The sequence below is a fragment of the Vombatus ursinus genome, unplaced genomic scaffold (genome assembly GCF_900497805.2).
Source record: "Vombatus ursinus unplaced genomic scaffold, bare-nosed wombat genome assembly UNPS02014798.1, whole genome shotgun sequence".
In the NCBI taxonomy this organism is placed as follows: domain Eukaryota; kingdom Metazoa; phylum Chordata; class Mammalia; order Diprotodontia; family Vombatidae; genus Vombatus; species Vombatus ursinus.
This window is the reverse complement of record NW_020954576.1, coordinates 70,582,129-70,605,581: the sequence shown is the minus strand read 5'-3', so window position 1 is coordinate 70,605,581 and position 23,453 is coordinate 70,582,129. Positions and strand designations below refer to the sequence as shown.

At 35.0% G+C, this 23,453-nt stretch overlaps 1 protein-coding gene across 1 annotated transcript in view; it reads right to left on the bottom strand.

The window, feature by feature from the left end:
- Positions 1-23,453, bottom strand: part of LOC114050023 (formin-2-like) — a 473,042-nt gene that overhangs the window by 195,119 nt on the left and 254,470 nt on the right. Inside the window, exon 6 of the mRNA XM_027871548.1 lies at positions 18,387-18,448. Coding sequence (XP_027727349.1) covers positions 18,387-18,448 — 62 coding nt within the window. The remainder of the gene's footprint in view (positions 1-18,386; positions 18,449-23,453) is intronic.

The window sequence follows — 23,453 nt, the reverse complement described above, 5'->3', positions numbered from 1 at the left end:
ATGTGTTGAAAATGGGTTGCACCTAGTGGAGAGGACTAAAGGGAAATTTTATTTTATGGTGGGGGAGAGAAGAGAACAAACACATTACCATTAAGATAAAGATAGATTATTAAGAACAATTTTGCCCAATTATATGCCAATAAATCTAACAATCTAAGTAAAATTGATGAATATTTCCAAAAATACAAATTGCCCAGATTAACAGAAAAGGAAATAGAATACTTAAAAGGCCCTATCAGAAAAAGAAACTGAACAAGCCATCAATGAGCTTCCTAAGAAAAAATCCCCAGGACCAGATGGATTCACAAGTGAATTCTACCCAAAATTTAAAGAACAATGAATTTCAATACTATGTAAGCCATTTAGAAAAATAGGCAAGGAAGGAAACCTTTCAGATTCCTTTTGTGACACAAATATGGTGTTGATAACTAAACCAGAAGAGTAAAAATGAAGACAACTATAGACCAATTTCTCTAATGAATACTGATGCAAAAGTGTGAATACTAGCAAGGAGATTACAGTAATATATAAGAAAGAAAATGCAATGTAACCAGGTGGAATTTACACCAGAGATGCAGGGCTGGTTCAAAATTAGGAAAACTATCAGTAGAATTGACCATACCAATAACACAACCAATAGAAATCATATGATTATCTCAATAGATGCAGAAAAAGCTTTTGACAAAATGCAACACACATTTCTATTAAAAAAGAGACCATAGGAATAAATGGAATTTTCTTTAAAATGATAAGTTGTATCTATCTAAAACCATATGCAAGGATGAAATGAGCAGAACCAGGAGAACATTATACACAGTAACAGCAACACTGACCAACTTTGACAGACTTAGCTCTTCTCCGTAATGCATTGGTCTAAGACAGTTCCAAAAGACTCATGATAGAAAATGCTATCCACATTCAGAGAAAGAACTATGGCATCTGAATGCAGATCAAAGCATACTATTTTCTCTCTTTTTTTGTTTTTTCTTCCTCATGGTTTTTCCCTTTTGTTCTGATTCTTCTTTAACAATATGACTAATGTGGAAATATATTTAATATGATTATATATGTAACATATATCAGATTGCATACCATCTTGGGGAGGAGGACAAGGAAGAATGGGGGGGGAATTTGGAACTCAAAATCTTATAAAACTGAATGTTGAAAACAAAAAAATAAATAAACAAAAAATAAAATAAAACCATAAGCAAGTATTATTTGTAATGAGGATAAACTAGAAGCCTTCCCAATTAGAGCAGGAGTGAAACAAGGATGCCCACTATCATCACTGTTATCCAATATTGTACTAGAAATGCTAGCTATAGCAATAAGGAAAAAAAAAGAAATTAGCAGAATCAGGATAAGCAATGAAGAAACAAAACCAATGCTCTTTGAAGACGATATGATGGTATATTTAGAGAATCCTAGAGAATAAACTAAAAGCCTAGTTGAAATAATTAACTTTAGCAAAGTTGCAGGACATAAAATAAACCCACATAAATCATCAGCATTTCTAGATATTACCAACAATGTATAGCAGCAAGAGGTAAAAAGAAAAATCCCATTTAAAGTAATGACAGACAATAGAAAATACTTGAGAGTCTATCTGACTAGAAAAACCCAGGAACTATATGAACACAGTTACAAAACACCTTTCTCACAAATAAAGTCAGATCTGAACAATTAATTGGAAAATATTATTTGCGCATGGGTAGCCTGAGCTAATATAATAAAAATGAAAATTCTACCTAAATTAATTTTCTTATTCAGTGCCATACCAATCAAACCACTGAAAAATATTTTATAGAACTAGAAAAAAGTAATAACAAAATTCACTTGGAAGAACAAAAGGTCAAGAATATCAAGGGAACAAATGAAAAAAAAAGAAGTGAAGGAAGGTGGCATATCAGTTCCAGATCTCAAACTGTATTATAAAGTGGTAAACACTAAAAACTTTCTGTTACTGGCTAAGAATTAGAATGGTGGATGAGTGGAATAGATTAGGTACACAATATACAATAGTAAAAAACCATAGTAATCTAGGTCTGATAAATTCAGAGTCAAGCTTTTGGGACAAGAACTCACTATTTGACAAAAACTGCCGGGAAAACTGGAAAACAGTTTGGCAGAAATTAGGTATAGACCAACATCTCACACCATATACCAAGATAAGGAAAGAATTTATGACTAAACAAGAAATAGAGAGCATTACAAGATATAAAATGGATGGAAAATTTTTAAAAAAAGCATGTCAAAATTGTTCTTATATATAATTAGAAAAAATAAAATATTCCAATAATAGTGGCTATATAAATACTCAAAGTTTGTAAACATAATTCACATTCAAATATGGCTTAAATCTGGTATCAAAAAGAGGATTACCAGAGATTTAGGGGATGAAGTAGGTAGGATTCCAATAATGAATATAAATGAGGATGTAGGAGGCAGTGAAATTTGAGAGGGTGTTGTGCATAGAGTGACAGATACAGACAATAGTGATGAAAAAGGGATTAGAAGTAAACAATTTAATTTCACGTGTGAAGAAAGGATGATGCAAGAGCAAAAGTTATGTCAGTGGGAAATGTTTACCAATACTAAGGTTCCAGTTTGAATCCTGATACTTTAGTCTACTTAACTTCAATCTCCTGGCCATGTTTTGCTATACCTTCAAGCCTATTTAGCATCTTTGTTGATAAAAGGTCAGATTAACTAATGTTTATGGTTCAGGCCATTGAAATTTCATACCCTGTTTTATTTGCATGCATGTACAGGAAAGCATGCCAAATTCCAGGTAGTTAGGATGACCACTTTCCTAGTGATAGTACCCATAATGAATTAAAATAAATGGAAACACTTTGAGTTACAACCTCTTCTGGCACAGACTTATATAATTCTTTTTGGTTGGGTACATAAAAGTGTGTATATGTCATACCAGAATAAAGCTGTGGCCTGTTTTAATCTAGTTAATGTACAGTTGTAGAGTTTGGGGAAAATCTACAGGAAGTGGGAAGCTTTACTGCCAAGTTACACTACAGATGTACATTTCATACAGTATGCCCCCTTATTTATATCAGTTGTATATAAACACACTATTAGTAATTAGAAAACATGGAAGGATTATTCTGTATATTGCTCTAAAATTGAACTCAAATTATCTTTGCTATATCTGTTTTCCTCAGAAGAAAGAATAAGGTATGAGATCTCTAAAGTAAGAGCTCAAAGAAGCTCACGTTTTATAGTCAGCTAGATGGTTAAAGAAGAAAGAAAAGCCACAGACCTTCAACAAAAAGAAAGGTATTCTTTTAGAAACAAAGGGATTTGGGAAACAGATTTTAATTCTTTCCTTTTTTGGGGGGGTGGCAGTAGTCTGAATCTGTGATTTCATTTCTGGACAGAATTCTGTGCAAAGAAATCCTCTCTACCAATCCAGATCAGCAATTATTCTGCCACTTAAAATCCAAGAAATATATCTGAGGAAATGAAAGGAATTAAGTCATTTGCCCAAGGTCACACAGCCAATATGTGTCAAAGGCAGGAGTTGAACCCAGGTCTTGTTGACTTATCTACTACACTTTTCTGCTTCTCAAATTCATATTAAGAGAAAGTGAAAAAAAATCCTGTCAACTGTCAATCATTGTACCAATTCAACTTTAGAAACCAAATATAATGTGGCTAAAATGCTTTTTAAATAATAAGCGGTGGCCTCACTTTCAGGGCGCTGGGAACACAAATGCTGTTTGGAATTTCACCAATTCCATCATTTGTGAGACCCATGCCTTATGGTTAGAGAATAATACTTGCTAAATGCACACATATTTCTTGTTTTCACTCTATGGATAAAAAAGAAGTTTTATTTTGTATTTGATGACATTTCTCTTCAGAAATGGTTAGACATATGTATATATGTATATAATTGACATTCATGTGTGTTTGTGTACATTTTTGTTTTGTTTCATCAAAATGAATATATGGCTCTTACCAGTAGTACCTTTACCTTGCTATATGGCATTTTACTGATACTGTATACTAGACTACAAAGTTCTCCAGATGCTCAAAAAATGTTTATTGCTGATATTTTTGGTTCACTGAAAAGATGACTAATTATCATATGACTAAATTGAAATGTGGATTCAATTAATGTATAAACATTTATTAAGTACCTAAGATGTGCCATGCACTGTAAGAGATCTGGGTCTCTTCTGGCTTCCAGGGTCAAGAGAAAAGATATACCATTCCAACCTCTCTTCAGGGTTCCTGAGGAAGAAAGACTTTGGGAAGAAGCCAACATGTGGAGGAATTGGCAGTCTCTTCCATGTCCTTATCCCCAGCTTGCTATACTAGAGACCATGTGGAATTCCTCTTGAGTGAGAGCTAAGACTCTCAGTTGGTTTGATTTATTTTGTCCCCAAAGGGAAAGCTTATTCACTCTATATTGTCTGGTATATATTCTTCTATGAATAACTTATCCGATTTGTTTTGTTATTGACTTAGATAAATGGATTTATTTGTTACTCACTATGTGTTTTCATTATGCAATTAGCATTTGGTGGGAAGAGAGTCAAGTCTTGGATACATAATTTGGGACATTCTTTTCCAATTAAGGGATAGTGTAGCTTGAACCTAAAAAAAATATTTCCACTAGACTAAAAAATATTTAAGGCATCAGGAAGATATAATTATAATCTAATATCCTCTCTCTCTGAGGAGAAGGGAGGAATCAATCACTGTTCCCAACTTCCTGCTTTCCTTCATGGTAGAAATCACAGTCTTCTTTGGATAAGGGTGTGAGGAGGAGATGCCAGAAATATCTATTCTTGAGTCCCTCTGATCCACATCAAGACAGACCCATGTTGGTACACATAACCTACATTATCAAAACAGTCCCATGTCAACCCCTTACAGAATAAATATTAAACACAAATTTTACTAACCACAATGCAATAAAAATTATGTTAGATAAAAGGCCTTTGAAGAAAGGATTAAACTTAAATAAAGACTTAATAACTTAATCCTAAAGAACTGGTGGGTTAAAGAACAAGTCATAGAAACAATAGATAGTTTTATAAAAAAAATGAAAATAACTAAACAGCATAGAAAAAATTGAGTAATTTAGTCAAAGCAGTCCTTTGGAAACATATTTTTTTCTTTGAACATGTTCATTGACAAAAGGAGAAAAAGAACATACCAATGAATCAGGCATGCAACTAAAATATAACAGAAAATGAACATTTTTTAAGAAAAAACAATTAAACATGAAAATAGAAATTCTGAAAATCAAAGAAGAAACACATTGAATTAATAGACCATGATCCATTTACTTGATAAAACTAATAAAACAAAGGATTAATAAATTTGATTTTTAAAAAGAAGAAAAATCAAATCACTAGTTATAAAAATGACAAAGGAGAATTCACAACAAATGAAGATATAAATGAAATTACTAAAAACTATGTTGTGCAATTATATTACAAGATAACCAAAATCTTAAATGGAATGGTGAATATTGGTAAGATTATAAAATCTTCCAATTAACAGAACAAGAAATAAAGATTTTTAAATAACCCAATCTCAGAAAAAGAAATTGAACAAACTATAAATAAATCACAGTGGAGAAACAGTACCAAATAGATGTGTAAATTAATTTTCTCAAATATTGAAAGAATAATTCATTCAAATATTGTATAAATATATGCAACAATAGGTAAATGGATTCTATTCCTCCTATGAGATGAATAGTTTTGATACATAAAACAGGGTGAATCAAAACAGAGAAAAGAACTATAGTCCAATATTCCTGATAAATAGAGATGCAAAAATTCTAAATGAAATCTTGGTAAGGAGGCTACAGGTAGGATTGATTACATATTAGGAAAATTATATCATTGTAATGGACAATATTGATAAGAGCAGCAAAAATTGTGATTATGTTTAGAAAAAGCTTTTAACAACATACAAAGTCTATTTCTGTTGAAATTCTAAAGACATGAAAATAAATGAAGTTCTTCTAATACAATAAGTAGTATCTATCAATAACCAAGAGAGGTTATACATGAAATGGAAATAAATTAGATTCCTTTCCAATAAGAAAGTAAAGATGTCCATTGTCACCACTACTAATTGCTATAATGCTAGAAATACTAGCTATTACAATAAGGCAAGAATAAGAATGTGAGGCAATAAGCATAGGTAAAGAGGAAACAAAGTTATTACTTTTTTTTTAGATAACATGGTTTAAATAGAGAACCCTAGAGAACCAAGTAAAATTAATTGAAACAATAACTTCAGGAAAGTTTCAAAATATAAAATAATCCAAATAAATCATCAGTATTTCTATATATAACCCCCCAAAATCAGGAATGGATTTTAAATAATGACAGAATGTACAAAATATTTGGAAATCTACCAGCTGAGACACACAGAGGAACTATATGAATACAACTACAAAATACCTTTATAGAAAGAAAGACTAAATCATACAAGAAATATTAACTGCTCGTGGAATATGATAATAAAATAATACATGATCTTATCACCTACTCCTACTAGCTATTGCCATAAGGCAAGAAAAGAAATTAATGGAATAAATATAGGTAAAAGGGAGGAATGTTTATATTAATTGCTTATGAGTAGGTTAATAACAAAAATGATAATACCATATAAAGTGATTTATTTATTCTGTGCTGTTCTAGTTAAACTACTAAAGGATTACTTTATAGAGCCAGAAAAAATATTTCAAAATTCATTTAATAGAACAAAATGTCAACCATCTCAAAAGCACAATGGAAAAAATAAGAAGGATGGTGACCTAGCAGTACCAGATATCAAATTGTACTGCTAAGCAGTAGTTATCAGAACAATTTGATACTTGTTAAAAAGTAGAGAAATTGATTATTTGAATGTATAAGATGCATAACATACAGAAGGAAACAAATCCAGTAGCCCTGTGTTTTTTCAATACAAATAACCTTTCTCCTGGGTTAAATATTCACTATTTGACAGCCAATTCTGGGGAAAAAAAAACTGGAAAATTAGGTTTGGACTAATACTTCCCATGATACAGATCCAAATAAATACATGACTTAAATATAAAAGGTCACATCATAAACAAATTAGAGGAGCAAGAAAGAAATTCCCTTTCAAATATATGAATAAGAGTAGTGTTCATGATGAAATAAAGGATACAAAGAATCATATAAGATAAAAAGGACAAATTTGATTACATACAATTACATTGTATAAACCAAATAAATGCAACTACAATTAGAAAAAAAGAGGGAATTAAAAAAAATCATTGTAGTAAATTCTTCTGATAACTATCTCCTTTGCAAGCTATTTAAGGAATAAGAGTCATTTCACAGTTGACAAAAAGTCCAGGGACATAAAAAGGCAATTTATAGAGAAAGCAAGCCAAACTATCAATCGCCGTATTTTTAAAAAAATCCTCCAAATTGCTCATAATTAGAGAAATATAAACTAAAGGACCTCTGATGATCCAATTCATATGCAACATATTGGCAAAAATGCAAAAGAAGAAAATAAAAGAAAAATTTGGAGGGTGTGTGTGTAGGGGGGCAAAGCCCATGAATTTAGTGTTGGAGGAACTGTGCTTTGGTCCAGTCATCCTAGAAAGCAATTTGGACCTATGCCTAAAAAGTCACAGAACTGTGTAAACCCTTTGATCTGGAGGTACCTAATTAAGTTTATATTGTAAGAAGATCAAAGAAAAAGATCACATGAACGAAATATTTAATTTTTTGTGTGTGTGGTAGCACAGAACTGGAAACTGAAGTGGTGACCATCAATTGAGGAATGGCTGAACAAGTTATGCTTTATGAATGTAATGGAATGCTACTGTGCCATAAGAAACGAAAAAAAGGAATGGTTTCAGAGAAGTCTGGGAAGATTTGCATGAACTGATGTGACTGAAGTGTATAGAATCAGAACATTTTACTAAATAATAACTATATTGTAAAGACAACTTCAAAAGAACTCTGATCAGAACAACCATGATTTGAGAGGATCAATGACAAAGCATGTGACTCATCTCTTGAGAAATTATGGATGCAAGGTACAAAAAGAAATATACATTTTTGGACATGGCCAAGGTGGGTTTTACTTTATTTTGCTATGCATGTTTCTTACAAATATTTTATTTTTATTTTTCCTTTTAAATTCTGGGTAGGTATGTGTGAGAGAGAAAATAAAGTGTGACAACTGAAATATTAAATCAGTATTTTTTTTAGAAAAAGGAAAGATAATGGAGAAAATTTTATTGAACTGTGGATATCACTATTATGCATGAATAAATATGGTTTTTTTTAGAATGCAAAGATTGTACTAGTGACTACTGACTTATTACAAAGGTAAATTTGGAAAATCTTGTTCAGTGCCAAAGTTGATATTATATTTTCCATTTCTTTCCATGTCACACCATAGAGACAAGGGAAAAGAGGAAAAGCAGGACATCTCCATTCTTCTTTTTCTCCTATTAGTGAGTAATGAAGTGATGTAAGTATCTCATTTGAGGCTCTATTACTTCCAAGTGGATATATGTACGTGCTTTTAGTTACTTTCCCAGTAGTCGTAATATGTTTGTAATGAGGCATGAACACACTTTCCCCAAGTCCCTCCAATGACTGATGGTCTAATCTAATTTCATGCTTAATCCAAATGCATTTAATTCAGTGTGGCAGCATGAAAAGAATCTTGGACTTAGAAAACCTGGATTTGTCATTTCTGCCACTTAGTATTGATGAGTAACAGGGCATGCGAAGACTTTTTCTCCCTGTTTCTGGCTGACCATGTGTGCTAGCTGAGCACTTGGGTACCCCCAAGTATGATAAAGTACTCCCTTACTGGCTGCTGAACAGGAAGAGTTTCTAACTTAGAAGATCTTTAAAAGAGAATGACCCAAGAACAACTCTCTTTCTCTCTCTGTCTCTCTGTCTCTCTGTCTGTCTGTCTCTCTCTCTCTTAAATCTGTTAAGACTTTTTGAGTTTCTTACTAGAGGTATAGAGGTACAGGGACAGAGCTGGTGACTTTGTAGCACCATGTCATTCTGGCAACATGTTAACTGCTTCCACATGGCACCTAGAGAAGATGGGCTTGGCTCAGCAAGCCTGTGCCTGAGCCTCTGGCTATCTTTTCTGCTTTGTGTTTCTATCCTTGATCAGAGGTAAATGAATATCATTCTAGATGTTTTAGACTCTGAGAAGACCTTGTGAGTTTGAGTTGTCTAGAGATCCTAGGTTCTCAATCAGTGCCAGATATACTTTGGAAGGAATTCTTGGCACCTACTCTAGTGCTTTTGGGGAAAATGAACAACAGCTGGGGGATAAGTCCAGCCCCTTGTCTAGCTGGCCAGAATATGACTTTGAAGACTGTGAGTATGAAGTCAAAACCAAATGTAAATTACCTATTCAGTAGTCCTCAAACTGCTTTATGTTCTGACATTAAAAGCTTAGCATCCTGGGAGTATGCGACAATAGTTACAAATTACTGTACTTTATATCTTCTTCCAATACGTGCTTGTCATAGTCTTTTATATCTAGTACTTCTTTTCAGTATAGTAAATAAATACCTGTCCCATTCCTGATTTAAACTATACACTTAAGACATTTATATTCTTTATTTTTAGTCAAAAAGTGAATTCTTAACCCAGCAACTCAGGTCTTTGTGTTTACTGAACATTAGTTCACAATTTTCATATGTTTCTATGTGCTATGTACCTGATATGTTTGACTGGTCCACCTCTCTATTTTTTAAACAGTACTGGGGGGTGGAGCCAAGATGGCAGTGTAAAAGCAGTGACTTGCCTGAGCTCTCCCCCAAACACTCCCAAATATCTGTAAAAAGTGGCTCTAAACAAATTGTAAAGCAGTAGAACCCACAACAAGACAGAGTGAAACAAATTTGCAGCCCAAGACAACCTGGATGGCTGATTGGAAAGGTCTAATGCACTGAGCTAGGAGAGGAGTGTAGTTCAGCGTGGGCCACGCAGGCTGCACAGGCAAAGACCAGGCCTCAGCACACCTGGAACGGGCCTCAGAGGATTGAATCAAGGGGAGCTGTGGAAGTTTCCAGACTTCTCAACCCACAAATGCCAAAGATAACTTAGAAGGTCAGTAGGAAAAGTCTGCCAGACCTGGGTGAGGGAGGAGCTAGGTTTGGCCCCAATCCCAGAGCAGCCCCAGGGAGGCAGCTGCTTCCTGTTTTTTTGGCCCACTGACTGAGGGGAAATTGAGTGGCTGATCAGAGGGGGATTGCAGGGATCTCTATGCTGGTGCTGAGGCAGTATTTTCTTGCTTTGCCTGTGCTTAGATCTGGGTCACAATTCTGGGTGGTGGTCCTGGGATGAGGAGGAATGCTGGAGTGGTGGAACTTGTGGCAGAGATGGAGAGGGAATCCTCCTCACAGTTGCAAGACAGAAAAGAGTGCTTGTGGTCACTCATAGGCCAGAGCACAGGCCAGGAAAGGAGTAAACACCTCATCCCTCATCATACCGCCTTGAAAGAATGGAAAATTTATAGATCCCTAGAAGTATCTCTGAAAACAGTTGCACAAATCTCCCGAAGCTTGGGACAGTACATTCTCCACATTGGAAGCAGGCCTCTACCTTAATAAAGAATTTAAAACTCAAGTAATTGTCTGGGCACATGAACAAACTGTGCAAAAAAAGGCAGATCATAGAATCTTACTTTGCCATCAAAGAAGATCAAAACACAACCAGAAGAAGACAACAAAGGCAAAGTTCTTACATCCAAAGCCTCCAAAAAAATATGAATCAGTCCCAGGCCATGGAAAAACTCAAAAAGCATTTTGGGAAGAAAGTAAGAGAAGTAGAAGAAATACTGGGAAGAGAAATGAAAGTGATGCAAGAAAATCATGAAAAACAAGTCAACAGCTTGCTAAAGGAGACCCAAAAAATACTGAAGAAAATAACACCTTAAAAAATAGCCTAACCCAAACGGCAAAAGAGGTCCAAATAGCCAATGAGGAGAGGAATGCCCTAAAAAGCAAAATTGGCCAAATGGAAAAAGAAGTCCAAAATATTCCTGAAGAAAATACTTCCTTAAAAATTAGAATGGAGCAAATGGAAGCTAATGACTTTATGAGAAATCAAGACATTGTAAAATAAAACCAATATCTCGTTGGAAAAACAACTGACCTGGAAAACAGTTCCAGGAGAGAGAATTTAAAAATTATTGGACTATCTGAAAGCCATGATCAAAAAAAGAGCCTAGAAATCATCTTTCAAGAAATTTTCAAGGAAAACTGCCCTGATATTTTAGAAACAGAGGGCAAAATAGAAATTGAAAGAATCTACCGATCACCTTCTGAAAGAGATCCCCAAAAGAAAACTCCTAGCAATATTGTAGCCAAATTCCAGAGTTCCCAGGTCAAGGAAAAAATATTGCAAGCAGCCAGAAACAAACAATTCAAGTTATCTTGGAAACACAATGAAGATAATACAAGATTTAGCAGCTTCTACATTAAGGGACCGGAGGGCATGGAATATAATATTCCAGAGGTCAAAGGAGATAGGATTACAACAAAAAATCACCTACCCAGCAAAACTGAGTATAATTCTTCAGGGGAAAACATGGTCATTCAGTGAAATAGAGGACATTCAAGCATTCTTAATGAAAAGACCAGAGCTGAATAGAAAATTTGACTTTCAAATACAAGACTCAAGAGAAGCATGAAAAAGTCATCTCACAGATGAAGAAACTGAGGCAAACAAGGTGAAGTGACTTGCCCAGGGTCACACAGACAGTAAGTGTCTGAGGCCAGATTTGAACTCATGAAGATGAGTCTTCCCAATAGCAAGCCCAGAGCTCTATCCATTGTACCATCTAGCTGCCCCACAACAGCATTAAAAGTTTTCATAATTTTTTAAACATGGCAAAATTTTAAAACACTACAATATCACTTAGGTTATCACTAGCATATTCAAATGATTAATTGGGAATAACTAAAATGCAAAATTAGGGAGAATGGTGTTCTGGCCTGTTGGGGAGGAGAAAGGAATAATGGCTGGGAGCTACTGCGATACTCCAGGTGAAAGACAATGAAAGGCTGAACTAAGTTTGTGTTACTGAGGAAGGATATAAGGGAGAATGAATAAAAAGAATGAACAAAGCTTTGGCAAATGGAATGATTAGATTATTGGGGAGTTTGGGTAGGGAAGAAGTGTCCAGGGAAGTGTATAGCTGTGTCACTGAGAATTGGTACTGCCTTAAAAAAATAGTACCAAATTATTTTGATGATCGTGACTTTGATATTTGATGATTATGACTGTGTACATGTGTGTTACAGATTGCTAGGCTCTGTTTTCCCACTTTAAAATTTTTCTTTTAGATTGTTGACCTTTTTTTCCAGATGAATTTAAGTATTATTTTTCTAGCCCTACAAAATAATCCTCTTCTAGTTTGATTGATTTGTCATTGAATAAGTAAATGCATTGAAGTAGTGGTTATTAATTGTTAGATATATGACCGTGGGTGATTCACAATCTCACTAGGTTTCAGTTTCCCCAATTCATAAAATGAGCATAATCATACTATCTAACTTCAGGTATTTTTAACAAAAGCATTATATTTGTAAGTATAACTGTGAGTAATTATTATTATTATTGATAATTCAACAACTATTCACTGAGAACCCATTAAGTGTTTAACAGAGTCCTAGGTACCATGTGGTATCTTTTGCAAATTATTCATGGTTTCTGCTATATGGATCATATAATCCCACTGTTAGGAAATACTGTGGGGTATTAAGTATAGTTTGTGTAACTATGTAACCCTCAAGAACATAGGCAGTGTAAGAGAGGCTACTCTCTGCCTGTCAAGCCAAGATTTCATTGATTCATCCACAGACTCATAGTCAAGAATTTTTAAGCTAAAACTCCAGGTTGGAACAGCTCAAGAACTATTCACAGAGAGTAAAGTCATTTAAGTGGAAGGAAGGAGTAGAAGATTTATCAGGAATGGAACAACTATGCTAATATATTAATAGTAATCATGAGTGACTGTGTCCTACTTATAAGTTTTCTGCCAGTGGGTGTTTGTGAGAGCATTTGTGTATTAATGAATCTGTGAGAGTAAGTTATACGTGAACAAGTTCAAAGTGTCTGTTCATGAGAATACTGTCTCTAGTCCCTAGATCCTATCTTGGTATAAGGTATGAGATGTTGGTCTATACCTACTTTCTGCCATATTGCTTTCCAGTTCTCCTAGCAGTTTTTGTCAAATAATGAGTTTTTGTTCAAAAAGCTTGGATCTTTGGGTTCATCACATACCAGATTACTATAATTTTCTTTCTATGCTTTGGCTCTTCCTGGTTTTGGTATTAACACTATGTGCCATGAACTCCTTCTCTGCCTTTTTTCCAAATAGTTTATATAGTATTAGGACCAAATGTTCTTTAAATGTTTGGTAGAATTTGCTTGTGAATCCATTTCATCCTGGGGATTTTGTTGGGGGGGGGGTGTGGTTAGGCAATGGGGTTAAGTGACTTGCCCAGGGTCACTCAGCTAGTAAGTGTCAAGTGTCTGAAGTTGGATTTGAATTCAGGTCCTCCTGACTCCAGGGCTAGTAATCTATCCATTGTGCCACCTAGCTGCCCCAGGATTTTTTCTTAGGAAGTTCATTGATGGCTTGTTCAATTTCTTTTTCTAAGACTGAGTTATTTAAATATTGTATTTCTTCTTCTGTTAATCTAGATAATTTATATTTTTGCAGATATTCTTTCATTTCATTTAGATTGTCAAATTTATTGGCATATAATTGGGCAAAATAGCTTCTAACAATTGTCTTATTTCCTCTTCATTGGCACTGAATTCACCCCTTTCAGTTTTTGATACTAGTAATTTGGTTTTCTTTCCTCTTTTTAATCAAATTAACCAATGGTTTATCTATTTTATCATTCTTTTCCCCATAAATCCAACTTCTAGTTTTAATTATTAGTTCAATGGTTTTCTTACTTTCTATTTTATTAATCTCTCCTTTGATTTTCAGGATCTCCATTTTGGTGTTTAATTGGGTGGGGGGAGGTTAATTTTTTTTCTAAGTTTTTTTTTTTAGTTGCATGCCAAATTTGTTGATTGGCTTTTTCTCTATTTTATTGAAGTAAGCAATTAGAGATGTAAAATTTCCCCTAAGTACTGCTTTGACTGAATCCCATAAATTTTGGTATGTTATCTCATTGCCATTTTCTTTAATGAAATTATTGATTGTTCCCATGATCTATTTTTTGATCCACTTGTTTTTTAGGATTAGATTATTTATCTTATGATTAACTTTAAATCTCTCTTTCTATTGTCCATTATTGAATGTAATTTTTATTACATTATGATCTGAAAAGGATGCATTTATTATTTCTGCTTCTCTGAATTTGATTGTGAGGTTTTTATGTCCTAATGAATCATCAATTTTTGTGGAGGTGCCATGTACTGCTGAGAAAAATCTATATTCCTTTCTCTTGCCATTCAATTTTCTTTTTTTAAAAATTTATTTATTTTTAGTTTTCAACATTCACTTCCACAAGATTTTGAGTTCCAAATTTTCTCTCCATCTTGTCCCTCCTCCCACCCCAAGATGGCATGCATTCTAAGTACCCCTTCCCCTAATCTGCCTTCCCTTCTATCTCTCCCCCTCCTTCTCTTATCCCCTTCACCTTCTATTTTCAAGTAGGGCAGGAAGATTTCTATACTCCATTTCCTGTATTTCTTATTTCCCAGTTGCATGTGAAAACAATTTTTTTAACATGTGTTTTTAAAATTTGGGCTCCAAATTTTCTCCCTTCCTCCCTCTCCACCCACCCTCATTGAGAAGGCAAGCAACTTGATACAGGTTATACGTGTGAAGTCATACAAAACACTTCCATAGTAGACATGCCGTGAAAAACTAACTATATTTCCCTTCATTCTATCCTGTCCCCTATTTATTCTATTCTCTCTTTTGACCCTGTCCCTCCTCAGAAGTGTTTGCTTCTAATTACTCCCTCCTCCAATCATCTCCCTGCTCTCTTGTTCCTTTCCCCCTCTATTTTCCTAGAGGGTAAGATAGATTTCTATACCCAACTGAATGTCAAGTCACTCCATTGGCATATCACTGCTTTTATACTGCCATCTTGGCTCCGCCCCTTGCCATTCAATTTTCTCCAGAGATCTATCATATCAAACTTTTCCAGAATTGTATTCACCTCCTTAACTTCTTTCTTGTTTAATTTTTAGTTAGATTTACCTTGTTCTGAGAAGGGAAACTTGAGGCACTTCACTAGTATAGTTTTATTATCTATTTTCTCCTATAATTAATTAAACTTCTTTAAAAATTTAGATGCTGTATCATTTGGTGCATATATGTTCAGTATTGATACAACTGTTGTCTGTGGTACCTTTCAGCAAGATATAGTTTCCTTCCTTATCTCTTTTAATAAGATTTATTTTTGTTTTTGCTTTGTCTGATATCATGATTGCTACCCCTGTTTTCTTTGTTTCAGCTGAAGCAAAATAAATTCTGCTCCATTCTCTTACTTTTACTCTGTGTATATCTCTCTGTTTGAAATGTGTTTCTTGTAAACAACATATTGTAGGATTCTGGGTTTTAATCCATTCTGTTATCTGCTTCCATTTTATGGGTGAGTTCATTCCATTCACATTTATAGTTAATGACAAATGTGTGTTTCCCTCCATGCTATTTTTCACTTGTTTATCCATCTCTCTCTTACCCCCTACCTTTTCCCTCCTCACAAGTGTTTTACTTCTGATCACCACTTTACCCAATATACCCTCCCTTTTATCAGTCCTCTCTCCCCCTTCTATTATCCTCATCTCTTTTTACTTCCTGATAAGGTAAGACAGATTTCTATATCTAGGTGAGTGTGTATATTATTCCCTCTTTGAGCTAATTTTGATATGAGTAAGCTTTGCCCACTACCCCCCTTCCATTTTCCCCTTCATTATAATGGCACTTTCATGTCTCTTTTACGTGGAATAATTTATCCCATTCGATCTCCCCCCTCCTTCTTCCTCCAGTGTAATTTTCTTTCTCACTCCTTTATATTGGTTTTTTTAGGGGGTATCATCCCATCAAAGTCACCTTATATCCATAATCTCTTTCTACATATGCTCCTTCTAATTGTTCTTACAGTAATAAAGTTAAGAGTTACAAATATTATCTTGCCAGATAGAAATATAAACAGTTTGACCTTATTGAATTTCTTATGTTTTCTCTTTCTTGTTTCTTTTTTACCTTTTTATATTTCCCTTGAGTCTTGTAGTTGAAGGCCAAATTTTTCGTTGAGCTCTGGTCTTTTAATTAGAAATGCTTGGAAGTCCTATATTTCATTACATGCCCATTTTTTCCCCTAAAATATTACATTCAATTTTGGTGGGGATAAGTGATGCTTGGTTGTAATCTCAACTCCTTTGCCTTTTGGTATACTGTATTCTAAGCCTTCTGGCTCTTTTGTATGGAAGCGGTGTAGTCCTATGTAATACTAATTGTAGTTCCATGATATTTGAATTGTTTCTTTTTGGCTGCTTGCAATACTTTCTCCTTGATCTGTGAGCTCTGGGATTTGACTTTGATGTTCCTGGGAATTTTCATTTTGGGATCTCTTTCAGGCAGTGACAGGTGGATTCTTTTAATTTCCACTTTTCCCTCTGGTTCTAATATATTGGGGCAATTTTCTTTGATAATTTCTTGAAAGATGTTGTCCAGGCTTCTTTTTTTTTTTTTGATGTTGTTGATCATAGTTTTTGGGTAGTTCAATAAATCTTATATTATCTCTCCTGAATCTATTTTCCAGGTCAGTTGTTTTTCCAAAGAGAAATTTCACATTTTCTTCTACTTTTTTTTTACTTTTTTTTCATTTTGTTTTATTGTGTTGCAATGTCTCACAGAGTCATCAATTTCCACTTATTAAATTCTAAGTTTTAAGGAATTATTTTCTTCAGTGAGCTTTTGTACTTCCTTTTCCATTTGGCCAATCCTATTTTTTAGGGAGCTATTTTTCTTGGTAAAATTTTGTATATCTTTTCATATTATATTGACTCCTCGCTCATGATTCTCTTGCATTACTCTCATTTCTTTTCTCATTTTTTCTTCTACTTTTCTAATTTGCTTTTTAAAATCCTTTTTAAGCTCTTCCAGGAATTCTTTTTGGGCCTGAGACCAAATTATATTTTTCTTTGGGGCTTCGTATATAGCATTTGGACACTATTGTCCTGTTCTAAATTTATGCCTTGATCCTCCCTATCACCATAGTAACTTTATATAATTAAGCTCTTTTTTGTTCTTTGCTCATTTTTTCTGCCTTTTTTTTGTGACCTGGTGTTTTCATGTGAGAGTTGGGCTCTAGTCCTGCTCCGCCCCAAGGTTTCTATGCTGGGGCTCTGGGTCTTACTGGCTTTTAGTGGGCTTCAGCTGCTTGCTTTTTCTGGAGGGTAGGCTTCCCTTCCAGCTTGTACTGGGGGATGGGGCCTCCCTACTGGCCTCCCCTGGGTGTGGGATTTGGCTGCTGTCCTGCCCCAGATGTGAGGCCTTGCTGCTGGGTTGCTATGGAGAATGGGTCTCTTTGCTGGTAGACCCCAAGAGTAGGGGGTCTCACTGTTGGCCAGCCGTGGGGCAAGGCTTCACTACTATCGGGCAATGCCTTCCTGGTGGCTTTTGCTGGGAGTGGGGTTGCTGGGATGGGACCATGCTGAGCTGCACAGACCCTAAATTGCCTAGGGGGTTCCTGGTTTGCAGGAGGGTGGGCCTACCTGGTGGATTGCCCCAGGCTTGAAGCCCTGCTGCAGGCTGCCTGATGTGAGGCTGGCTGCTGCTGCTGCTGCTGCTCTTGTTGCCCTCCCACTCCAGTGAGACAGACCTTTCCTGCCAGGCTGGTAAGTTGCTTCCCTGCTTCTAGATCAGTTCTGAGGTGGTTTTCTAGTTATTTGGAAGGGAATTTGGGAGAGTTTCAGAGGGCTCCTTACTCATGCTGCTATGTTGGTAACAGAAGTCCTCTAATTTCTAAACAGGATAGCTCGCTTTATTTTTTAAATGCAGATTAATGTATAAAAGTATTTAAAAGAAACTATATTTGCATATATGCTGACCCTCCTATTGTGTGCATATGTCTCTCTCTCTACATATACAAATATACATATATAGACCAAATATATTTGCATATATGTGTATACATCTCTATCTATACTATCTATCTATATAAAGAAATAGGGAAGGAGAAATAGAGGGAGAGAGAGAGACAGAGGGAAGTAGGAAAGGAGGAGAATAGAAAAAGAGAGAGAGAGAAACAGAGACAGAGGTTCATGTGCATGTGTGTGTGTGTGTGTGTGTGTGTGTATGTGTGTGTATTCACACTTCTTTCTACTACTCACATTTTCATAGAGGGCTTGAAGGGTCTCCAGGTCCACGATAGAGTTATCCAAATTCACAACAGCTGTTTAAAAGGAAAAAAGAGGGCAAAAAAAGTACTAGTTAGTGATCAAGTTGATTATAAGCTAATTATGAAAAGTTATCTGTACATTAAAGTGTGCATAGCAAAATGACTTCATAAATCTATAGTCACATATTTTCAAGTTTTAGTTCAAATGATCCCACTAGACCCAGCCCTACACCAAAAGTCAGTATTCTTATAGCTGTAGGTATCATGGTAAAAAGCAAACAAACAAGAAACAAGAAAATCCTCATACATGCTTTATACATCTATACAGTCTCACAAATAGAGCTTAACTATAAACTGAGGAATCAGTGGGAAGCTTTGCCCTGATATTCATGCCCTGATGAAAAGAATTAGAAAAATCTGTACCATGCCAGAAAAATAAGCAGCTTTCTCTTGTCACTGGTAGACTTCGTCTTAAACTGATTAATCCAGACATCACCCAGTTTACTTGAAAACACTTGACAAAGGTTAAATCTTCTACTACTAAACTGACAGGGTTAGTACAGACCTAACAAATGCTTTTCCTGTTGTCCATTAATATCAATTTTTTGATGTAGTATTCTGTGATGTAAAAGGATATAGAACCTATCAAAAAATAAAAAAGGTAAGCCAATATATTTTATACTCAACTCAATTATTCATTCTAAGAAAAAAAAACCCCACTATAGTTAGTCCAAAATAAGTAATAACTAAATTTAAAGACTATTTTAGTCTAAGGCTTTATTTATTATACACTATCCTTGTTTATTGATATTTCTCATTTATATTTTATTTAGTCCAGTATTCAAATTAATCTGTAGTAGTTAAATACATTATTGATGGAAATGGGGCACGTTAGTTCAAATGTAAGTTGTGCGCCAAGGGGAAAATTTGTCTGAGATTAAAGCCTTCCTAGAGCTAATCTACAAAGGTTAAAGTCATGAGTTATTTATTTACTTATTCTCAATATCAGTGTTGTCTACCTAACTCACATAGAAATGGGAGCCACTAAACTATATGTAATGATCTCTGCCAGTTGCATATTGACTTACAAAATTGCATATTGATATTATCTATGATCTATTAGATTTTAGTTTATTTTGTTAACTATTCCCCAATCTGTTTGGGGCTACACTAGGGAGTGGTGCTGGTGTTTGATACCTCTGCCTTATATCATAAAGTATGCCTCTAACCCCACAGAGCTTAAAACACAAATACAGCATTATTTTAGGGACACTGGCAACATGCATACAGGAGGTAGAATTGCTTAAAGGATGAGTAATTTGAGCAAGATAATTTAGCACTTCTATGTTGAAGCTGCGGGCATGCCCAGATACATCAGCAAGAATTATCCCAAGGAAAACATTGTATTTCCACTCATATGATAAACCTATTTTAATTTGTTTGCATCTCCTCTACCCTCAAAAGTCCTTACTTGATTGTTGCAACTCCACCAACTATCATCCTATATCTCTTCTCTGCCCTTTGTAGCTAAGGTCCTTGAGAAGGACATGTTCAGTGGGTACATCCACTCCCTTTCCTTTCACTCTCTTAACTTCCTACAATCTGGTTTCTAACCTCATCCCTCAACAGAAATTGTTCTTTCCATAATTACCAATAATCCCCTGTCAAATCCAAGCCTTTTCTCATTACTCCTGCCTTCAACACTGTTGACCATCCTCTTCTTGATACTCTAATCTCTCTAAATTTTCAGGGTACTACTATCTCCTGGTTCTCCTTCTACCTATCTGACTACTCATTCTCAGAATCCTTTACTGGATCCTCATCTAGTATCCCACTAACTGTGGTATCCCACAGGACTCAATCATGGGACCTCTTCTCCCTCTATACTACTTCATTTGGTGATCTTATCAACTCCTGTAGATTTAATAATGAGCTCTGATTCTAATATCTATTTATCCACCCTAACCTCTCTGCTGACCTCCATTCTCATATCCTGAATTTTAAGTCCAGTAAACACCTGAAACTCAACATGTTCCCAAATGAACTCACTAGCTTTCTCCCTATCCCTTCCCCCTTCCAAAGTTCCTATTCTTGTTTAGGGTATCACACTCGTCCCAGTTTCCCACGTTTACAACCAAGGCGCCATCCTTGACTCATAATCTCCCCTCCTCCCATAATCAATCTTTTGCCAAGGATTGTTGATTTAAAATTTGGAACATCTCTTGAATATGCCCCTTTCTTTCCTCTGATATTGCTACCACCCTGGCACAGGCATTCATCTTCTCACGCTTAGAATCCTGTAATAGATCGATGGTTGTTCTGCCTGACACAATTCTCTCTCCAGTCTAGTCTTCCATCCTCCACTAAGCCACCAAAGCACTTTTTCTAAAGTGCAGGTCCAACCATGTTACCCTCCTCTCCTCAATAAACTCCAAAGGCTCCAGGATCATATACAAAATTTTGTTTGGCATTCAAAGGCCTCCCCTGCCTTTCCAGTCTACTTATACCATATACCTCCCTTCAAACATAGTACTCTTTGATCCAATGACACTAACCTCCTTATTCTTCCCTTAATAAGAAAGACACTCCATCTCTCAACTCCAGGCATTTAATTTTCTTGGTTGTCTCCCATTCTCGGAATGTTCTCCTTCCTCATCTCTGCCTCTGTCTTTCCTGGCTTCCTTCAAGTAAGTGCCAGCTAAAATTCTACAGGAAGCCTTTCCCAATCCTTCTTAATTTGTGTACCTTCCCCCTGTTAAGTATTTCCTACTTATATAACTTGTGTGTACATATTTTCTTGTTGTCTCTCTCATAAGACTGTGAGGTCCTCTAGGGCAGGGACTATCTTTTGTTTTTGCTTTGTATCTCCAGTGTTAGCAGTGTCTGGTACATAGTACTAGCAGGTGCTTAATAAATGCTTATTGATTAACTATTATTACAAAAACCCTTTCCCAGGCCTTAGTTCTTCATTTGTAAAATTGAGACTGATTTTCTGTCTGTTAAACATAGAAGGATTAGAGTTTCACAGAAATGGACAAATGGGTAATCACTCTTCACACACAATATTTATATATCATTTTACCATTTGCAAAGTGATCTTATGCAGATTATGTCATTTAATCCCCACAACAACCATTCTATAAGATGGCCAGGGCATAGATAATCAGTCTATTTTTATAGATGAAGAAAATGAGGCACAGGGATATTCAGGACAAGTATCTACCTAGGTCATCTGACTCCAAGTCCAGGGCTCTTTTCATAATACCATGTTTTCTTTTAACTTTTTTCCATCACCTCAGTGAGTTTAATTCACCTGAATTGAGGACTGGGATACTAGGACATTCCATGAGGACCAAAGCCAATAATTTATACAGTTTTAACATTGAGATTTAACATAAATTCCTGGCTTGGTTAGTACTTTGCTATGTAACCACTGAATTTCACTTTTGAACTTTGTCTCAATTTTCTCCCCTATAAAAGAGTGAAAATACTACTCACATCTCCTGGGGTGTGACACAATTAGCTCAGTATGGAACTATAGCCAAATCTGTTTCAGTTAGCTCAAAATAGATGTCATGTTTTTTTATTTCATTTTGATATATTTATTTACCAAATACACATCTAGGCACAGACATAATCTTAAAATAAAGAATAAATCCAAGAACTGGATAGGAAATAAGTGTTGTAATCTCTAATTATGATTACTTCATTCACTATAAATCATGGCCTCTTAATCATCAACTAAGTGGTAATGTGAATTCAATATTAGAGGATAAATAGTTTGCACTCATCTTTTTTTTTTCCCTCTCTGTCCCAGTGCTTTCACAAATACCATCAGTGTCTGGGACTCATCACATTTCTAAACTGTCTATCCCTAACATGTCTATAAAGTAGTTTTAGCTATATTCCCATAATACACATAAAAGAAATGTTATTCTTAATTTCACTAAAGTTCCTGTTTTATTTGTATGTGAATTGGTTCATGGATCAGGAAGATGTCAAGAGGAAACATGGACTTTTTTTTTTTTTTAGGCAATTGGGGTTAAGTGACTTGCCCAGAGTCACACAGCCAGTAAGTGTCAAGTATTTGGTCTGAGGCCGGATTTGAACTCAGGTCCTCCTGACTTCAGGGCCAGTGCTCTATCCACTGCGCCACCTAGCTGCCCCTAAACATGGACTTTTTAAAAGAGTGTAATAGAGGGTTATTCACTTATTTAGATCACTGCTAACTTTTCAGAACAAAAATAATGTAGGTATTTGTAGTGTTAATATGTGCATTTGGCTTGTTTCTAAGATGGTTAATGATTTTATGCTTTAACACTAACAAAACTAAGACAATAATAAGGATAAATTGGATTCTATGTAATTAGCTGTTTCATCTTTGGAAGTTATTCTTGAACTTCTTTCTATCAATCATTTACCTCATTTTTTAAAAGAAGACAACCATGGCTATATCTATTACTACAGAGGGATCACTTGAGGAAAGGAGTTCATGAAAATGGAAGTGGATACTCACAAAATTATTTCTATTTGGTTTACAAAGAAATAAAATTTGAAGTCTATGGAAATATGTCAGTTATATCCTGCAGGAAAAGTGGCATGGAGGAGAAAGAGGGAATAAGCTGGGAATGTCAGGTAGAATATAGTTACGTGATTATTTGTTTCTGACAAATAAGAATTAAGTGATAAAATATCCATTGCATTCTCTCATCTTTAATACTTTGGTCCATTTGTTTCAGTTGGTTAAAGCTGTATACTAATTTGGCCAAAATCATTGAATTCCATGATCTTTTCAATGAATTATGCTATTATAAAACTAAAAGTGAAAAATCCTACTTTAGAATCTCTAGAATTTAATTGGTCACTTAATTTCAAGTATGCAATAACAATTATATTCCAAAAATAATAAAAATTTACAAGAGGTCCAATAAAATTCCAGCAAATTATTTTCTCTTGCTCTCAAGGTACTTACACAGGAAAAAAAATATCATAAAAAGTCAGATCAGGTTGTGAATAGAAAGCTGGGATATTTGTTCTGTAATTAATGATTATGCAAAAA